Source organism: Nyctereutes procyonoides, unplaced genomic scaffold (assembly GCF_905146905.1).
Source record: "Nyctereutes procyonoides isolate TBG_1078 unplaced genomic scaffold, NYPRO_anot_genome, whole genome shotgun sequence".
Taxonomy (NCBI): domain Eukaryota; kingdom Metazoa; phylum Chordata; class Mammalia; order Carnivora; family Canidae; genus Nyctereutes; species Nyctereutes procyonoides.
Genome location: NW_026575139.1, coordinates 45,802,741 through 45,818,450, shown reverse-complemented (window position 1 = coordinate 45,818,450; position 15,710 = coordinate 45,802,741). Strand labels below are relative to the sequence as shown.

General features: G+C 34.2%; 1 protein-coding gene across 2 annotated transcripts in view; it reads right to left on the bottom strand.

Annotated features, from left to right (window-relative positions):
* MAP4K5 (mitogen-activated protein kinase kinase kinase kinase 5) overlaps positions 1-15,710 on the bottom strand; it is a 108,559-nt gene that overhangs the window by 4,362 nt on the left and 88,487 nt on the right. For both annotated transcript variants that reach the window (XM_055304326.1, XM_055304325.1), the window contains exons 24-30: positions 12,525-12,639; positions 12,093-12,151; positions 9,643-9,746; positions 8,866-9,043; positions 6,146-6,214; positions 3,877-3,969; positions 943-1,013 (exon numbers count right to left, since the gene is read on the bottom strand). In XM_055304326.1, coding sequence (XP_055160301.1) covers positions 943-1,013; positions 3,877-3,969; positions 6,146-6,214; positions 8,866-9,043; positions 9,643-9,746; positions 12,093-12,151; positions 12,525-12,639 — 689 coding nt within the window. The remainder of the gene's footprint in view (positions 1-942; positions 1,014-3,876; positions 3,970-6,145; positions 6,215-8,865; positions 9,044-9,642; positions 9,747-12,092; positions 12,152-12,524; positions 12,640-15,710) is intronic.

Below are 15,710 nucleotides of genomic sequence, written 5' to 3'. Positions count from 1 at the left end.
TTCTAATTCAATATTCATATAAGAGGTATAAATAATCAGTCACATATAAAATAAGAACATGGAAAAAACTAAAGATAATTCAAATAGAAAACTTGAATAAGTCTTTAAAATAAGTCCACAAATGTATGAGATGATGGTATAAAAGAATTACACAGGTATTTGCATGAATAGGAAATGTCTACGTTAGTATCATCTTAACTATTAGGATGCATCTGATCAAGGTGGGATTCCAAGTCCCTCTCCTACGTGAAATGTAGCCTGATTATCTCAGCTAGAAGTGATTTTTGAAGACCCTTCATCCAGACCCTGCCATTTAACTAGCCATTTAACTCTGGCCAAGATACTTAACCACTCTGTACCTGTAAGAAATGGGAATATAATAGTACCTAACCATACTGGATTATTAACTTCAAGTAAGCTAATATTTGTAAAGTGCCTAGAACATAGATATGCTAAAGATTTGATATTATTTATAATTATACTTCATTATGCCTTATAGTGCTATAAAAACAGTATCTTGCATGTCGTTGGTACTCAATAATTATTTACTAAATGAGTTAATTTTCTTAGATTTTCCTTAATCCTGTGATCTAATATATATTCTTTTAGAATTTTAAATATTAAAAAAGTATACATTTATAGGTTATGGAAAAGACTTATTAAATTTAGAAAAGTTTAGTAACCTTGGCAACCACATTTACAAATTAGAGAACTGAAATTGTGCAAACTCATGTTTGACAATTCCTTGTGGTCACTGAGAATCATACAATGAATACAAAACATTATCTGAAGGGAAAATACTGGCAATTTTGCTCTATCAGTTCATAGCACTAAAGGCACTAAACAAAGTAATGTGGGTTCAGAAAGAAAATGCATAAATTGAATGTTTCAGCATTTAAAATCTTTTGTGGGAATCATGGGAGGTAATGTGAGAAGCCTTACCTCATCTGATTTGAAGCTTTTACCCTGCATTCCATGTTTCCAGAAAGCCAAAACACTATCTTGAAGGCATACTAAAAAAAGATTAGAGAGAACAGAAACTAAAATAAAGCACAGAGTAATTCTTTATACATTTTCCTTCACTGTTTTTAATAAATACTAATGTAAAGCTCTCCAAGTGCTTGGCACAAAATTCCACTGTCTAGACCATCAGTTCCCAACATTTTTGTGGCTAAGCTTAGCCATGCCTAAGCTCAAATAATTTATTGAGGCAGGGTCATGCAAGTTTTCAAAGATATATATAACAGGCATTCATTTAAACAGGGACTAACTTCTGCTGAGCTGGATATCAACATATTAACTTCTCTTTCATATACTATCTTTTGCCTTAGGTAAATAAAATAAATAAAACACACATAATTGTTTTTTTGGATCAAAAACATGGTTATTTAAATATTGTCATATATTTATGAGTAGCTGTTAAGGAAGTGTCTTTTATTTATATTTCCCTACCAGAAAATTTATTTTAAAACCTAAATTATCTTACAATCCGAAATCTAACCACACACTGAATACTTATGATCTGTGAACCACTTCTTATCAGAGGGGCTTCCAGTTATAATACTCACTGCTGCAGGCTTCAGCCCTGTGGGCTCCCCCTCCCCCATCTCCTCAGGCCTCTGGAGCCCCCTGGGACTTTGCCCTGGACTTGCAGGCTCCACTGCCCCCATGATGGTTCACAGTTAAGCCTGCCCACCTTCCCAATGACTTTGGATTCAGAAGTAACCATGACCTCAAAGTGTGGCCACCACAAGACATGCTACAATCCCTCCTGCTCCCTACCCATCTCCCATGCTCCCCTGGTGTGGCCTGAAGGTCTTGGAAGGAAACCTGTTCCTGCTGTGCCTTGTCCATCTCTATGTTCTGCTTGGTTTCAAGCAATAGGCCTAGACCCACTGAGGCACCATTATGGGTAACTTAGAGGTTCAGAAACAGAGTAGGCAGGCCCCACAATTGTGAGGGAGGAGAGTAGGGTTTCTAGGCCCTTCCTGGCCAGATACTGTAGTCATTAAAGTGCAGACAGTGAGGGAGGGAGGAGAGAACGACGGAGAGAACCCATTTGATTTTTGGAGAGTAAGCCATATGCTCTATGCTGAAAGTGACTGAAGCCATTTTGTTTCTTACTAGAATATGGACTCTATAAAAAGTTAATGTAAGAATGTTTGGGGAATATAAGTTAGCTCAATAAAAATAAAAGTATTTTACAGTAACAAATCACATGTTTCATTAACTGTGACAAATAAAAAGACCCAGTTACTGGTCTTTTTTTTACTTTACTTTTATTTTTTTTAAAGTAATTTAAAGGGACTCTTTTTTAACCCAGGAAGATCCTTGTTATTATTTCAAAGTTCAGTAGCAAGGAGAGATGGTAGCTTAAGAGGAACAAACTTTTGTCTAACAATTAAAATTCCTTAAAAAAATGAGGCACCCATGAAAAAGTTTAGGTACCAGTATATTTCGGTTAAAATGAAAATAAACTAAAGACCTATATGTCAGAATTCCTATTGAAAATATTATATCTTAGAAACGGGTATGCAACATCCAGCACATAAAGGAGTAAAAAAAGAAACTAGTTTCAAAATCCCTTTTGTCCTATCATCTGTAGAATGTTCAGGTTTCCTGCTTCAATAAATTAGATTTTTCAATTGCAAGCAAATTACTTTTATGCAAAATGTTTACTAGAAGGATGAATGTACATTGTGAAAGGGCAAAATTCCAGTTGAGAAACCATTAAAATATTTAATAGATAAAACAGAAACTTTCTAAATGATGAGAAACAACTTTTTAAAAGAATATACATTTAATTATAAAATACATGTATTTTTTATGGTCCAAATAAAAACTGTCAACTTGGTTTTAACTATTTTTCACTTATAGTAGTACAGTCCTATCATAAATTGTTTTAAAATGTTTCCAACTATGGTGTTTTTTTCATAAGTTCTATCATCCCCGGGGAAAATATTTACTGACATAACCAGTGAGAATGTAAACAATAATAGAATATAGTCATTTTTATCACAAAACCAATGAGTCTTGCACAGAGTAAAATACTCATTGACAAGGAAGCAAATGAAATGGCATCTTAATTTCCAAGTCCTATGGAAAAATAGTTATTTATAAATATAAATGGACCGAGAAGCAATAACCATCAACACACACCAACCAGAACTTTTCATGGCAAAGGATTATAGCATATCTAATACCATTAATCACATCACACAAATACCTTCATGATTTGGAAAAAAAAACTGGGAGAAGTACATAATTCACTTCATGCAGCAAAGGGAACAATGAACAGAAATTTTAAAAATGATTTCAAGTTTTAAATACCCAGAAAACAACAGAAGATTTATTAAGGTCTAGACCTGTGCTGTCCAATATGATATAGCAACTAGTCACATGTAGCTATTAACACTAAAATTATATTAAAATTAAAAAATTAAAATGTAGCACTAGCCATGTTTCAAGTACTTAACAGGTGGGGTTAATGACAACTAGATTTAAGAGTACATAGAACATTTCTATATCACTAAAACTTCTACGAGACAGTGGTGGTCTAGACAACCCTAAATATGGAATGAACAAAAAAATCAAGTATTATAAATACACATTATTAAAAAAAAGAGGCTTAGGCAAAATAGGTGAAGGGGATTAAGAGGTACACACTTCCAGCTATAAAAGAAGTAAGTCACAAGGATATAATGTACAATACGGGGAATAGTCAACATCACTGTAGTAACTTTGTATGGTGACAGATGGTAACTAGACTTATTCTGGGGATCACTTCATAGTATCTAAAAATATCAAATTACTATGAAATATACCACAAATAGGATATTGTATGTCAATTAAATTTTTTTTAAAAAGCAGACTTACCTACAGATTCAATGCGAAAATCAAAACTTAGCTCAGAGGCCAGTTTCTTACTTGATTTTAGTTTTCCTTGCAGATTTACAATTTTTACAAATTCTTAAAAAAAGAAAAAGCAAGTCAAAACGGGAAATGCAAATCTTAATGCAAAACTTAATGCAAAACTTAATGTAACTTGATATGTGGATTTTATATGGATACAGAGCAAATATTCTTAATAAAGTTCAACTATTTATCATGATTCAAGTATGGCCACTGAAAAACAGTCATTAGTATGTATAAAACTGTGTTATAAAATATAAAAGTTAGTAAATGGCAATTCTACTGCTATTTTTTCCTTTCCTTTTTCTTTCTCTTTAGGATATACTGAACATTTACATTCTCATTTTTGAAAAGCATGATGTTTCAAAGTGGCGACCTTAGTGGCAAGTACTTAGCAATCAAAGTTGATTTATTCCCTTACAAATTATATAACATATGATAAATAATATTTGTAGTAACTCATAACTTTAGTATATGAATAATATCATACAGAGGTACACAGGGGCAACAAATAGTACTTCTCAAGGGTCGTAATTTCTTCTGGGATGGTGGGTACACAAAAATCTATTTTTCATCTATTTGTTTTTAACTATCTTTAGCTCTGACTAGGAAAACACCTTCTCTCTGCATTACTTTTTTTTTTTTTTTTTTTTCTGCATTACTTTCTTGTCTGTCTACCATGATTTATGATTATAGGCCTATCTCTACTGCTGCTTACTAAAACTGATTTATACTGTATAGTTGACAACTCATTTTTAAAGTCTCATTCTGCTTCTTTAAAAAAACCTTAAAAAACTCAAGAAAGTCACCTTTCCATTTACTTTGAAAAATAAGAAATGGAGAACCTATTTAATCAAAGGTTTTTAATATTTTTTGATAAAATACATAAATCAACAAAATGAAAACTAAGTGCAATTTATTTTCCTTAGATGACTCAGAAGGTTTTTAGGGATTTCAGCATTAAAGGTTCAACATTATTAATATTAAACTCTGATTATTTGCTTAATCAGTACTGAACTTCCCACTTGTTTGGTTAAAAAAGAATTTATCAAATTCACTTAAAGGTAACAGAATAATACTCCAACCTTACCAGTATTCAAAGAAACAGAAGTACTTAAAGGATGATGGGTGAATGAAACTGAGTTTTAGTTTTCTTGTCTTTTTTTTTTTTTTTTAAATTTTTTTTTTTTATTTATTTATGATAGTCACACAGAGAGAGAGAGAGAGAGGCAGAGACATAGGCAGAGGGAGAAGCAGGCTCCACGCACCGGGAGCCCGACGTGGGATTCGATCCCGGGTCTCCAGGATCGCGCCCTGGGCCAGAGGCAGGCGCCAAACCGCTGCGCCACCCAGGGATCCCAGTTTTCTTGTCTTTAATATTAGATGATCTTTATGACCCTATAAGGCATGGCCACCAGAGAACTTTTCAGAGAACAGAAATTTGGACAAAAATACAGGCAAATTAATCAGTTGAACAATTTTAAAAATTACCCTGATCACCTATGGGCAAGTTCAGTCATTTAAAAAATATTGGACTGGATCAAATGTAGCAATAATTGCCAAGTTTCAAGTATAATTGTAGGTCTGGATGAATTTCACCTTGTATGATTTATTGCATAAAAATAAGGCGGGTTTTAAGAATCAGACTTCTTTGTTTGAAAATTGAAATGATTCCTGTTGTTGAAGTTTTTTCTGCTTCTCCACTGATTATAGTATAATATATACTTAAAACAATACAATAATCTATCTCCTGCATCAAAAAAAAAAACATGACTAGCAGGTAAAGGTATCAAATCTGTCTGTACATTAGATTCTCATTTTACAGGACTCCAAAAGTTCATGTTATATGACAAAGTGACCATACTAGTATAATCTTCTATTTTTTCCATTAATTAGAATGAAGTAGGGAAAAAACTCTCAGAATAGTTTTGTACAGAATAGTTTTATACAAAATTTTACCCCAGGATTATGGCAAACTCCTAATATGTTTCCAAGTAGGTCAAACAAGAAAAAGAAAAAGTCAGAGAATAGTATTAACAAACAGATCAATTAACTACTGTATCTGTAGCCAATTTAGGTTTTTCATCAATTAAAAAAAATGCCACTTTAAGGTGAAAAAGTGAAAATCTTGAATTATATTTTAATAGAATTCCATGAAAAGATCTATTATTTTTTTGAAAAGATCTACTATATCAAGTAGTATACTCAGAATAAACTTTAAAATAGTACTTACTATCTAAACACACTAAAACGGTATCTCTCTCCAACTGTGTTACGTGGATGGAATCTAACTGTTGGCTGCCTTGGAAGGGGAAAAAAACAAGGTTAGCTTTCTATAACTTCTATATGCTTTAAAAACCAGAGCTTAAAAAAGAAACACAAATTCTGAATTTTTTTCTGTAATTTAAAACTAGTCTTTAAAATTAGCACAGAAGTTTTATTTTGTAATTATGTTACCTTTCAAAAACTGTATGTAGGTCAACTTAGAACAAACCTAAGTCCTAAGCATTGCTAAGTGAGCTTGAGAAAAACTCCCACTTTGTATTTAATGGATACCTCAGGTAGTTATAGAAAGGTGAGTTAAACAAACTTAAAATGAAGCCAAAGGTAAATATGGGAAAGAAACTAAATGCATGCTATACAGTGACTAGATTTTGCTGTGTATTTTATAGTAGCCAATGGGAGGATGGAAGCCAGATCAACATCTGAGATAAAAATAAGTCAGTAATTATGAAAAAGCAAAAAGAATAATGAAACTATGATCAGAGAGAAACTTTCCTGGTGTTGGGGTTGTATGTGTAAGTGGGACTTCCTTTAAAAAAAAAAAATTATATATTCATGAGAGACCCAGAGAGGCAGAGACATAGGCAGAGGGAGAAGCAGGCTCCCTGCAGGAGCCCAATGTGGGGTTCGATCCCAGAACTCCAAGATCACGCTCTGAGTTGAAGGCAGACGTTCAACCGCTGAGCCACCCAGGTGTCCCTAAGTGGGACTTCCTTTATTAAGAGAACAGAGAGTAAGATAATCAACAATATTGTTAATAACATCTTTGCAGGAAGCAACTTTCATAACTTCGCTGATATTCACAGGGCTGCTCTGCTAACAGATGTGATGACATTTTTGTAAAACATTTTGGTAAAACAATTCATTTTAGGCACTCAGTTTGCTTGAATGGTCTAGCTGAATTGAAGAAAAGATTTTAGATAATTTAGAGCAGCCATTTTTAATAACATCTCTTTGGGAAGCCCATGGATCCTCTCCCTTAAAAACTGTACATTTGAACATAAACACAAAGTTTTATATATTACTTTGGGGTGTTTGTGGACCTTCCAAAAAGCTCATACCAAGGGAAGCATTTAGATCTACAGAACTGATAAACCGTTGGTCCCTTGGGCAACACTCTAAAATATAGTTTCCCTCAGTAGATCTATATACATGCATTTATTCAACAAATACTGAGTGCTGATAATATGTTAAGTATCATCCTTGGAAATAAAGATAGAGCAATTATAAATCACACTGAGACTGAAAGAGTCTTAGGAGTTCATTTTAACTGTTACAATGTTGCCAATTCCAGGCCTGACCTCAATAATGAAACACAGATGGGAGGTAGATTAACATCATTTGCAAAGATAGAGAAGGCTAATGCTAATAGTACAACTTCTGCAGGAGGGTGATTTGAATGATTACCCTTAAGCAGAGTCCTGGCTCTCCTCAGAAAGTAATTTTGGGTCTGCCTTAATGTTAAAACTGAATAGAATAGTACCCTTAGGCATTTAAAAACAAAGCAACAACAACAACAACAAAACACCTCAAAGCCCCCACCCCCAAATTCACAGGAGGACTAACTAAATGTCTACCCTGAGCAATGAAATCTCTTCATAGATCATACAAAAGAAAGGGGTTGCCAACACAGATCATTGTATGAAATGACTTGCTCCATACTACCATTATATACTAATCAGAAAAAAAAGGAAAGTTGGGGCTGTCTGCCAAAAATGATCTTGGTTTTTAAATAAACTGATCTGTAACTCTTTTTTTTTTAGCAGTAACTACGTAATAGAAACATGCTTCTGTTTGGGCTGCTTATATTTCATGATAATAAATGTCATTGACACCTTTCTGTTAGCTATACAGGAAGTGGTACTTATAACCCAACTAAAACCATTTAAACAATAAATTCAGAAGAAAGGTGGAGTGTAGGTAGAGGTGGGAGAGTACAGAATACAATCTTTTAATGTAAATCATGACTTGGTCCATAAAGAGAGCAATCATAGATAGTCCAGTGCATGCTGGAACTGGGCTTGTACTCGGTTGTTAAATTTTCAGGAATTTTGTGAGCCACACGACATCAGGTTGGTAGTTTGAAATATTCTCTTGATGGGAATATTTACGCCCCACAAACTGAAAAACACTACAAACCAGGCTTCTTTGCACCTCAAGTACCTGTTGTTAAACATTTATCAAGACGCCACTGGTTCATATTGATTCTTATTCTCAAAGTGACACTGGTATGGTTCTACATTAACTTCAGTAGCTGGATTGTATAAAGAATTCTTGTAATTCAGCCTATAAATGAGCAAAAGCTGAAAAGCATTTGTTTTTAATGATTGTAGAAAGTGTTGGGGAGAAAGCTGATAGGAAAGAAGGTAAATCTCTGCTTGAGAAGCTGATAAAATGTGAAAAATATCTTAGAAAATTTAATTATTTAGTAAGTTAAAAAATTAACTGATAACAATTAAGACTTTTATATGTCAGGAATCGTTACAATTTTCCTTGAAAAAATAATTTGTATCAGTTGCCTCAGGCAAATAGAGATCATAAATAATATGTACATGTTCCTCTGGACTCACTTGGGAAACTATATTGATTGACTCTGAACCAGACCATGCTTATTCTGCTTTTTTATAGGCAAAAGCATCAACAGTTTAACATAAGGTTAAAAACACTTACCTGCACCAATTTCTGTAAACCATGAAGATGCAGAGTTCAAATTGATTGTCTCAAACTGAACAACCTGATTTGATTCGGTGCCCTTGCTAATAGCTACACAGACCATAGGATATTCCTGTTCTGGTATTACCAGCATTTCAAAAACATTCAAAGGACTTGGCAAAGGAAAATCAAAGTGCTACAAAAAATAAACAACAGAAGTATAATTTAGAAACAATCTCCCCATTCATACTTTTGAACAAAGCCAACAGATAGGCTTTCATTTCCTCCTTGATTGATCTACTTCTAAAAAAGGATTACCCCTAAAATGATCATGATAAGGATGAGTTTTCTAAAAAATATGTTTTAGAGAATTGGCCAGATCATCTTTCTGTGATGCTTCTGTAAGCTTATTAACATAAGAGGAAATCTTAACAAGAATACAAAAAAACCCTAAACTAAGTAAACATCCATAAATAATTATAAATGTGCTGACCCTAGATAGTAGCATTGATATCATATAATTTTAAACATTTTATTTTAATTTTTTTTTAGATAGGGAGAGGGGGAGGAGGGGCAGACAGAGAGGGGGAGAGAATCTTAAGCAGGCTCTATGCTCAGTGCAGAGCCTGAGGAGGGTTTCGATTTCAACACTGAGATCATGACCTGAGCTGAAATCAAGAGTCAAGACACTCAACTGACTGAGCCACCCAGGCACCTCAAGGTAATATAATTTTAGCTTCAGTTATACCACTAATGTTTTCTAAAAAAGAAAACTATAAACAGAGTCATATATACCTTTATCAACATGAATTTCTGCATTGGCTCATACCATTGAAGTAAAACAATTCCAGACTGTAAAGCTCCACAGAGGTATTTATGTCCTGTGTAAGGGTTTCTGACTGGAAAGAAAGAAACCAGACACAACTGAAACCCTGAATACCTTGATATGAACACATAATTAGTTTAGTTCATTAAAAGTAACAACTGAGCTATGCTCATCTAAGAGCTAACTCAAATTTTATAAAGGCAGTGCTAAAAAAAATAAATAAATAAAGGCAGTGCTGATACATGGAAAAAACAATGAAATATGGCTTGCCATTGAACCAAAATATGGATTGAAGAAGAAACTATTTGAAGTAATTACTTAGCTGCTAAATTAAAATCATTGTTTCTGTTCACAAGGATAAGAATAAGAAAGATAATGTTTTTTCTTTTGGGTTTATTACTCCTTCCCTTTCTTATCTCAAATTTAAATTATATACATTTACTTCTAAACATCTTTAATAGACCAGGTTGTTAAACATAGGAACCTTCTACAAGTGACAGTATTTTAGGTCACTAAAACACCTAAACTAGTATGTAATCTAAAGAGCTGTCTTTTAAGTAAACTGACTGAAACAGAAGGTCTAGGAAGCAACTGAAATAATCTATGATTTCATCTCTGTTGTAGTAGTTTATAGTTATCTACTTAAGATGAAAATAAACTATTTTACTTTTTTTTTTTACATTTTTTAAAAAATTTTTATTTATTTATGATAGTCACAGAGAGAGAGAGAGGCAGCGACACAGGCAGAGGGAGAAGCAGGCTCCATGCACCGGGAGCCCGACGTGGGATTCGATCCCGGGTCTCTACGATCGCGCCCTGGGCCAAAGGTAGGCACCAAACCGCTGCGCCACCCAGGGATCCCCTATTTTACATTTTATTAAAGATGTAACTTTCTTTACTTAAAATTACAAAAACTCATATTGGTCTTTCCTTCTCAATTTGACTCTCATCAACAACTATGTATATTGACTATAAGAGTAGTTATTTGCAAATAAACTCTATCTTAATATATTTATGAGTTTGTTATCTTAGATTGTAAGCTTTTAGACCTTTCTTGAGTTGCAGATATTGGGAATCTGAGAACAGATATGGACCTGATTCTCCCTAGAAAAATACTCATGAAATTTATTTATAACTAAGAAAGTATTCTATGGAACTATATGCAGCATGAAGATCAATGAATAAGCTCATTACTTCAACAAATAGAATAAAATAGGAATTTAAGAGCCCAGGATCTGAAGTCATGGACTGGGTCTGATCCTAGGTTCTGTTTCTTACTAGGGATGTAACAAATATCATGGGGTTGTTTGAGGGTTAAATGAGATAAAATAATTATATAGTATAAAGTTTAACCTTACCCCAAAAGAGGTCTGGCCTTTCTTCCCCCCTTTGGGAGGTAATCTCTAAACTTCAGGAATGTCATGTCTGATGGGAGTATTTTTGTTTGCCTAGGGCCTTGGGTCACTGAATAAGAGGTATAATCTAACACTATGATTTAGGGTGAGGGCTCTTGCAACACTGGACATCCTTGCGGTGAAGGATAGGCATGCCAAAAAGACTAACAATGTGATTTAGGATAGGGGCTTTGGGTCATGCAGTGTCAAATGACCTTCAGAGGGACTCGATATTGAGATCAGTCATGTGGACAACCATCCCTGTGTGATGGAGCTCTAATAAAATCTCCTGAGTATTGAGGTTGGAGTATGCTCCCTCGATGGCAATGCTCCATGTGTACTGTCACATATCACTGCCAGAAAATTAACACTATTATTCCATGGGTAGAGGACAACAGAAACTATGTTTGGTACTATTCCTAGACTCTGCTCTATGCTCGTCTTCTTTTGGCTGATTTTAATTTCTATCCCTTCTCTGTAATAAATTGTAACTGTGAGTATAACCACTTTCAGTGACTTCTGAGTCCTTCTAGAGAATTTTTTTTAACATGAGGGTGGTTTTGGAAACTTCCCAAACTTGCAATTGGTGTCAGAAGTAAGGGTGGTCTCTTGTGTGGATTGTTCCCTCTAACTTCATAGTTAGCTAAACTCCTATAATGTCTATAAAGCACTAAGCAGTAATGGTTTCATAATTGAAGGTGTTAAATAAATGGTGAGTAATAAATGGTAAACTAGGATATTAACGAGACACAGCCTCAGGGACTATGGTTAAAAAACTCCAGGAACACCATGCTCTGGGAAAGCATTAGGGCTATTATCTCCAAACATTTTTATGCCCTGTCCTGCCACACAGTCTTGTGCTTCAACGGCCCCTTAACTCCTTATTAAAAACAACTATAAAGCCTACCTTCCTTCCTATTTGATACTATGACTTTAGTCTTAAAGAATTTTAAAAATGAAAAAAAAAAAGAATTTTAAAAATGTTCAGTTCTAGTTATCCAGTTTTAAAAATAGCATTTACTCACCTATACAACATTTGTGGCAGCCTTTAGTATCAGGAATCTTTGTTGTTAAAGCAAACTTTCTGTAACACAGGACAATATAAATGTACTCTACTGCAGCAACTCCCAGACAATGGGACTTGTGAACTGGTTGCACCAGATCCAGTCAAGTAGCTTTACCAAACCAATCTTAGACTCTGACCCCCAAACTGCCTGATTCTCTAGGACTGATAGAGGGCCTGGGAATCTGTATTTATAAAACTTCTAAAGGTTATTCTCCTGGACAGCCAATCTAAGGAAACACTGATCTTTTGAATTCTATATGAAGTACACTTTAGTGTAAACTACCTTTCAAAATTAGAACAAAGCAGGTTTTTTAGTGGGCAAAGAAAACTGGCTATTTTAAAAATAAACACTAATGCCCCTCACCCCCAACAGAAGTAAAATATTTTGTACCTTGGTAGTATACGGTCTGGAAACCTATGGGTTTGAATATGGGCAGCTAATCCTGGTTTTTTGGCTTGTTCAAACAAAGCTATCAGATTATGAGAGTAGAGCTGAAAGGTTTTTCCTGTAAAAGAGAAACATGCTACTTTTATTAGGATCCTTTACAGTGGAAAAACAAGAATCTTCAAGCAAAAGAAAACATAATTACCTTCTAAAATATGGAGTCCAGAAATGTTCAAAAAGCCAAGTAAAATAGCAAAACACATAAAAAAAACAGTTAATACATTTTGAAAGATAACAGTTTTAAGTAGATAATTGCATTTCATAATATACAAATTATATATATTTTAACTAATAGGTGATCTGGACAGAATACTTATAAGCCTTAATGAAGCCAGCACAGAAAGAAAAACTGTTCAACACTGTTGTTCAGGGGACTGATTTATAATGATATGCATATGAATATTTTAGTATAACATGGGAAATTCTGTAAAACTCTATTACATTATTTCTCTGGGATAGACCTATTTATCAAGAATTTATCAAATTACCTTGGATTAAAAATTGTGAATGAATTCTTACTGCAACAGATTAAAATACTAAGAAAAGAAAAGCAAACTAATATTATATGCCATAATACCAGGACAATGGGGCTACAATTTCCATATAATCAAAACCCAGATATGTTAAGAAGAGGGAGATAAGGGAAACATCTTCTGACTCCTTATTATACATGGTATGGTATTATAACAATACAGAACAGTATTTATCATTTTACTATTAGAAAACAAACAAATAAATAAACAGTTGACCCTTGAACATGAGTTTGAACTCTGTGGGTCTGGTTATACATGGACCTTTTCAAAAATAAATACAGTACAGTAAATGTATTTTCTTTATGATTTTCTTAATAACATTTTCTTTTCTCTAGCTTACTTTATTTTAAAAAACAGCATATAATATATATAACATATAAAATATGTGTTAACTATTTATGTTATTGATAAGGCTTCCAGTCAACATTAGGCTATTCGTAGTTAAGTTTTTGGTGAGAGTTGGGACACTTGGGTGGTCAGTGGCTGAGCGTCTGCCTTTGGCTCAGGTCATGATCTTGGAGTCCTAGGATCTAGTCCCACATCAGGCTGAGGATCTAGTCCCACATCAGGCTCCCCGGAGGGAGCCTGCTTCTCCCTCTGCCTATGTTTCTGCCTCTCTCTCTCGGTGTCTCATGAATAAGTAAATAAAAATCTTTAAACGTTTTTGGAGAGGGCAGCCCGGGTGGCTCAATGGTTTAGCGTTGCCTTCAGCCCAGGGGTGATCCTGGAGACTGGGGATCGAGTCCCATGTCGGGCTTCCTGCATGGAGCCTGCTTCTCCCTCTGCCTGTGTCTCTGCCTCTCTGTGTCTCTCATGAATAAATAAATAAAATCTTAAAAAAAAAAAGTTTTTGGCGAGTCATAAGTTATACAGGGATTTTCAAGTGTTCTGGGGCTCAGCGACCTTAACCTCTCCATTATTCAAGGGTCAACTGTATATGATATAGTCTTAGGATACAGTTTTGAGTCCTATCCTCAACAAAATCCTCTGTATTTTCTAAGAATGTAAACATTCTGCTTAATACCATACCACACCCTTTCTCTCTCCATTCCCCTCTCTGTTAGCTAGGTAGGCAGCTAAACACAAATGTACATAGATGTGTGCACATCCACACAAATGCAGACACTCAGCAGGATAAGGTTTTCTCCTATTGAGCTCTGTTATTTACTTTCATTCACTTTTATGGGTAATTTTAACTAGAATATGGAGAGAACTAATTTATAGGCTAACTTTCCCATTTTCCTATAGTTATTTTGTAAATATATAAAATGTATTTTCTGTGTGGATTTTAAGTTTATATCTAAAGGTCAGGTACGAGTAGGGATAAAAACAGTTAAGAGAGTCAGAGGAAAGTAATTTTATATGTATGCAATTCAGAATTATTAAACCGAATTGAGTTTAAGTTTATTTTCATAATAGTATAAATATTTTGGTAAATGAGAGTAAAAAAAAACTGGGGGGGGGAAGCATAATTAAAATCAAAACAGTTAAATACTTTTTCAAGGACCCCAGCTTTTTAGAAGTTATTTATGTAAAATCAAATAATGTGTTCTTTGTAAACACTGTCATCAGCTCAAATATACAAATTTCTGAAGAATCTCTATAAGGCATGGTTAGTGGAAGAGTTCAAGTTATACAGATACACTTAAAATTATAAAAATGACATTTCTTAAATTAGGCCACCATTCATAATGTAATGTTCTGCCTATCAGTAAGGCTGTATATCAACACTGATACTTTAAAGCCTAAGTAGCCAAAAAGTACAATTAATACCAAAAAGCCTGACAGTATAGTAAATAAGAGCTGGGATATAATACTCATAATATATATAATACATAGAGAAGAACTGAAAAAAGAATTGAAAAAAATTTAAGAAATAGTAAAATAATTAGTTATTCTAAGTAGAGAGAGGAGTGAATGCTATTTTAATAGTTGATAGCATTAGGATTATTAACAGACAGAGAGAAACAATTAATCAACTTTCTTGTACTCTAGCAGAATGAAAATGAGTGGCAAACCTCCAGGTAGTCACTTAAATCCAAAATTTAAGAAAAGAGGTTTTGGTGGGTAAGAATTGAAAAAAAAAAAAAAAAAGCCCCCAATACCACCTACCCCTCCCATCAACACCACCAAAAAAGAAAAACACAAAATCACAATTATAATAAGCTGCTCTGGAATACACTTGTTTGTAAGAGTTTAAAACATCAGTCCAAAAATGGTTATACCATCTGGTCCATGATAACTTGAATGCTGTTGGCAAACACTGGTGTAAGCCTTCACTGGTTACTAAGCACTCCCTATCATCTCTAAATTTAATCCTCATGGCAGCCTCCTAAGGCTGGTATTGTTACCATCATTCTTATTTTACAGTTAAGAAAATTGAGGCTGATTCAAGATCAGAAAGAAAGAAAGCAGCTATATCCTCTGATTCTTTCCCTTCACCTGTTAATTCTCAACGGAAGGCAAATGATGCTGGGATAGTTGACAGGGAGGAGTCTGAGTGGAAGGGGATGGCATCAGGTGACAATCACTGGGGTATTCCTCAGGTGTTTAGATCCTGGCCAGGTTTGGGAAGTGCTACCTTAACTGAGCACAGGTC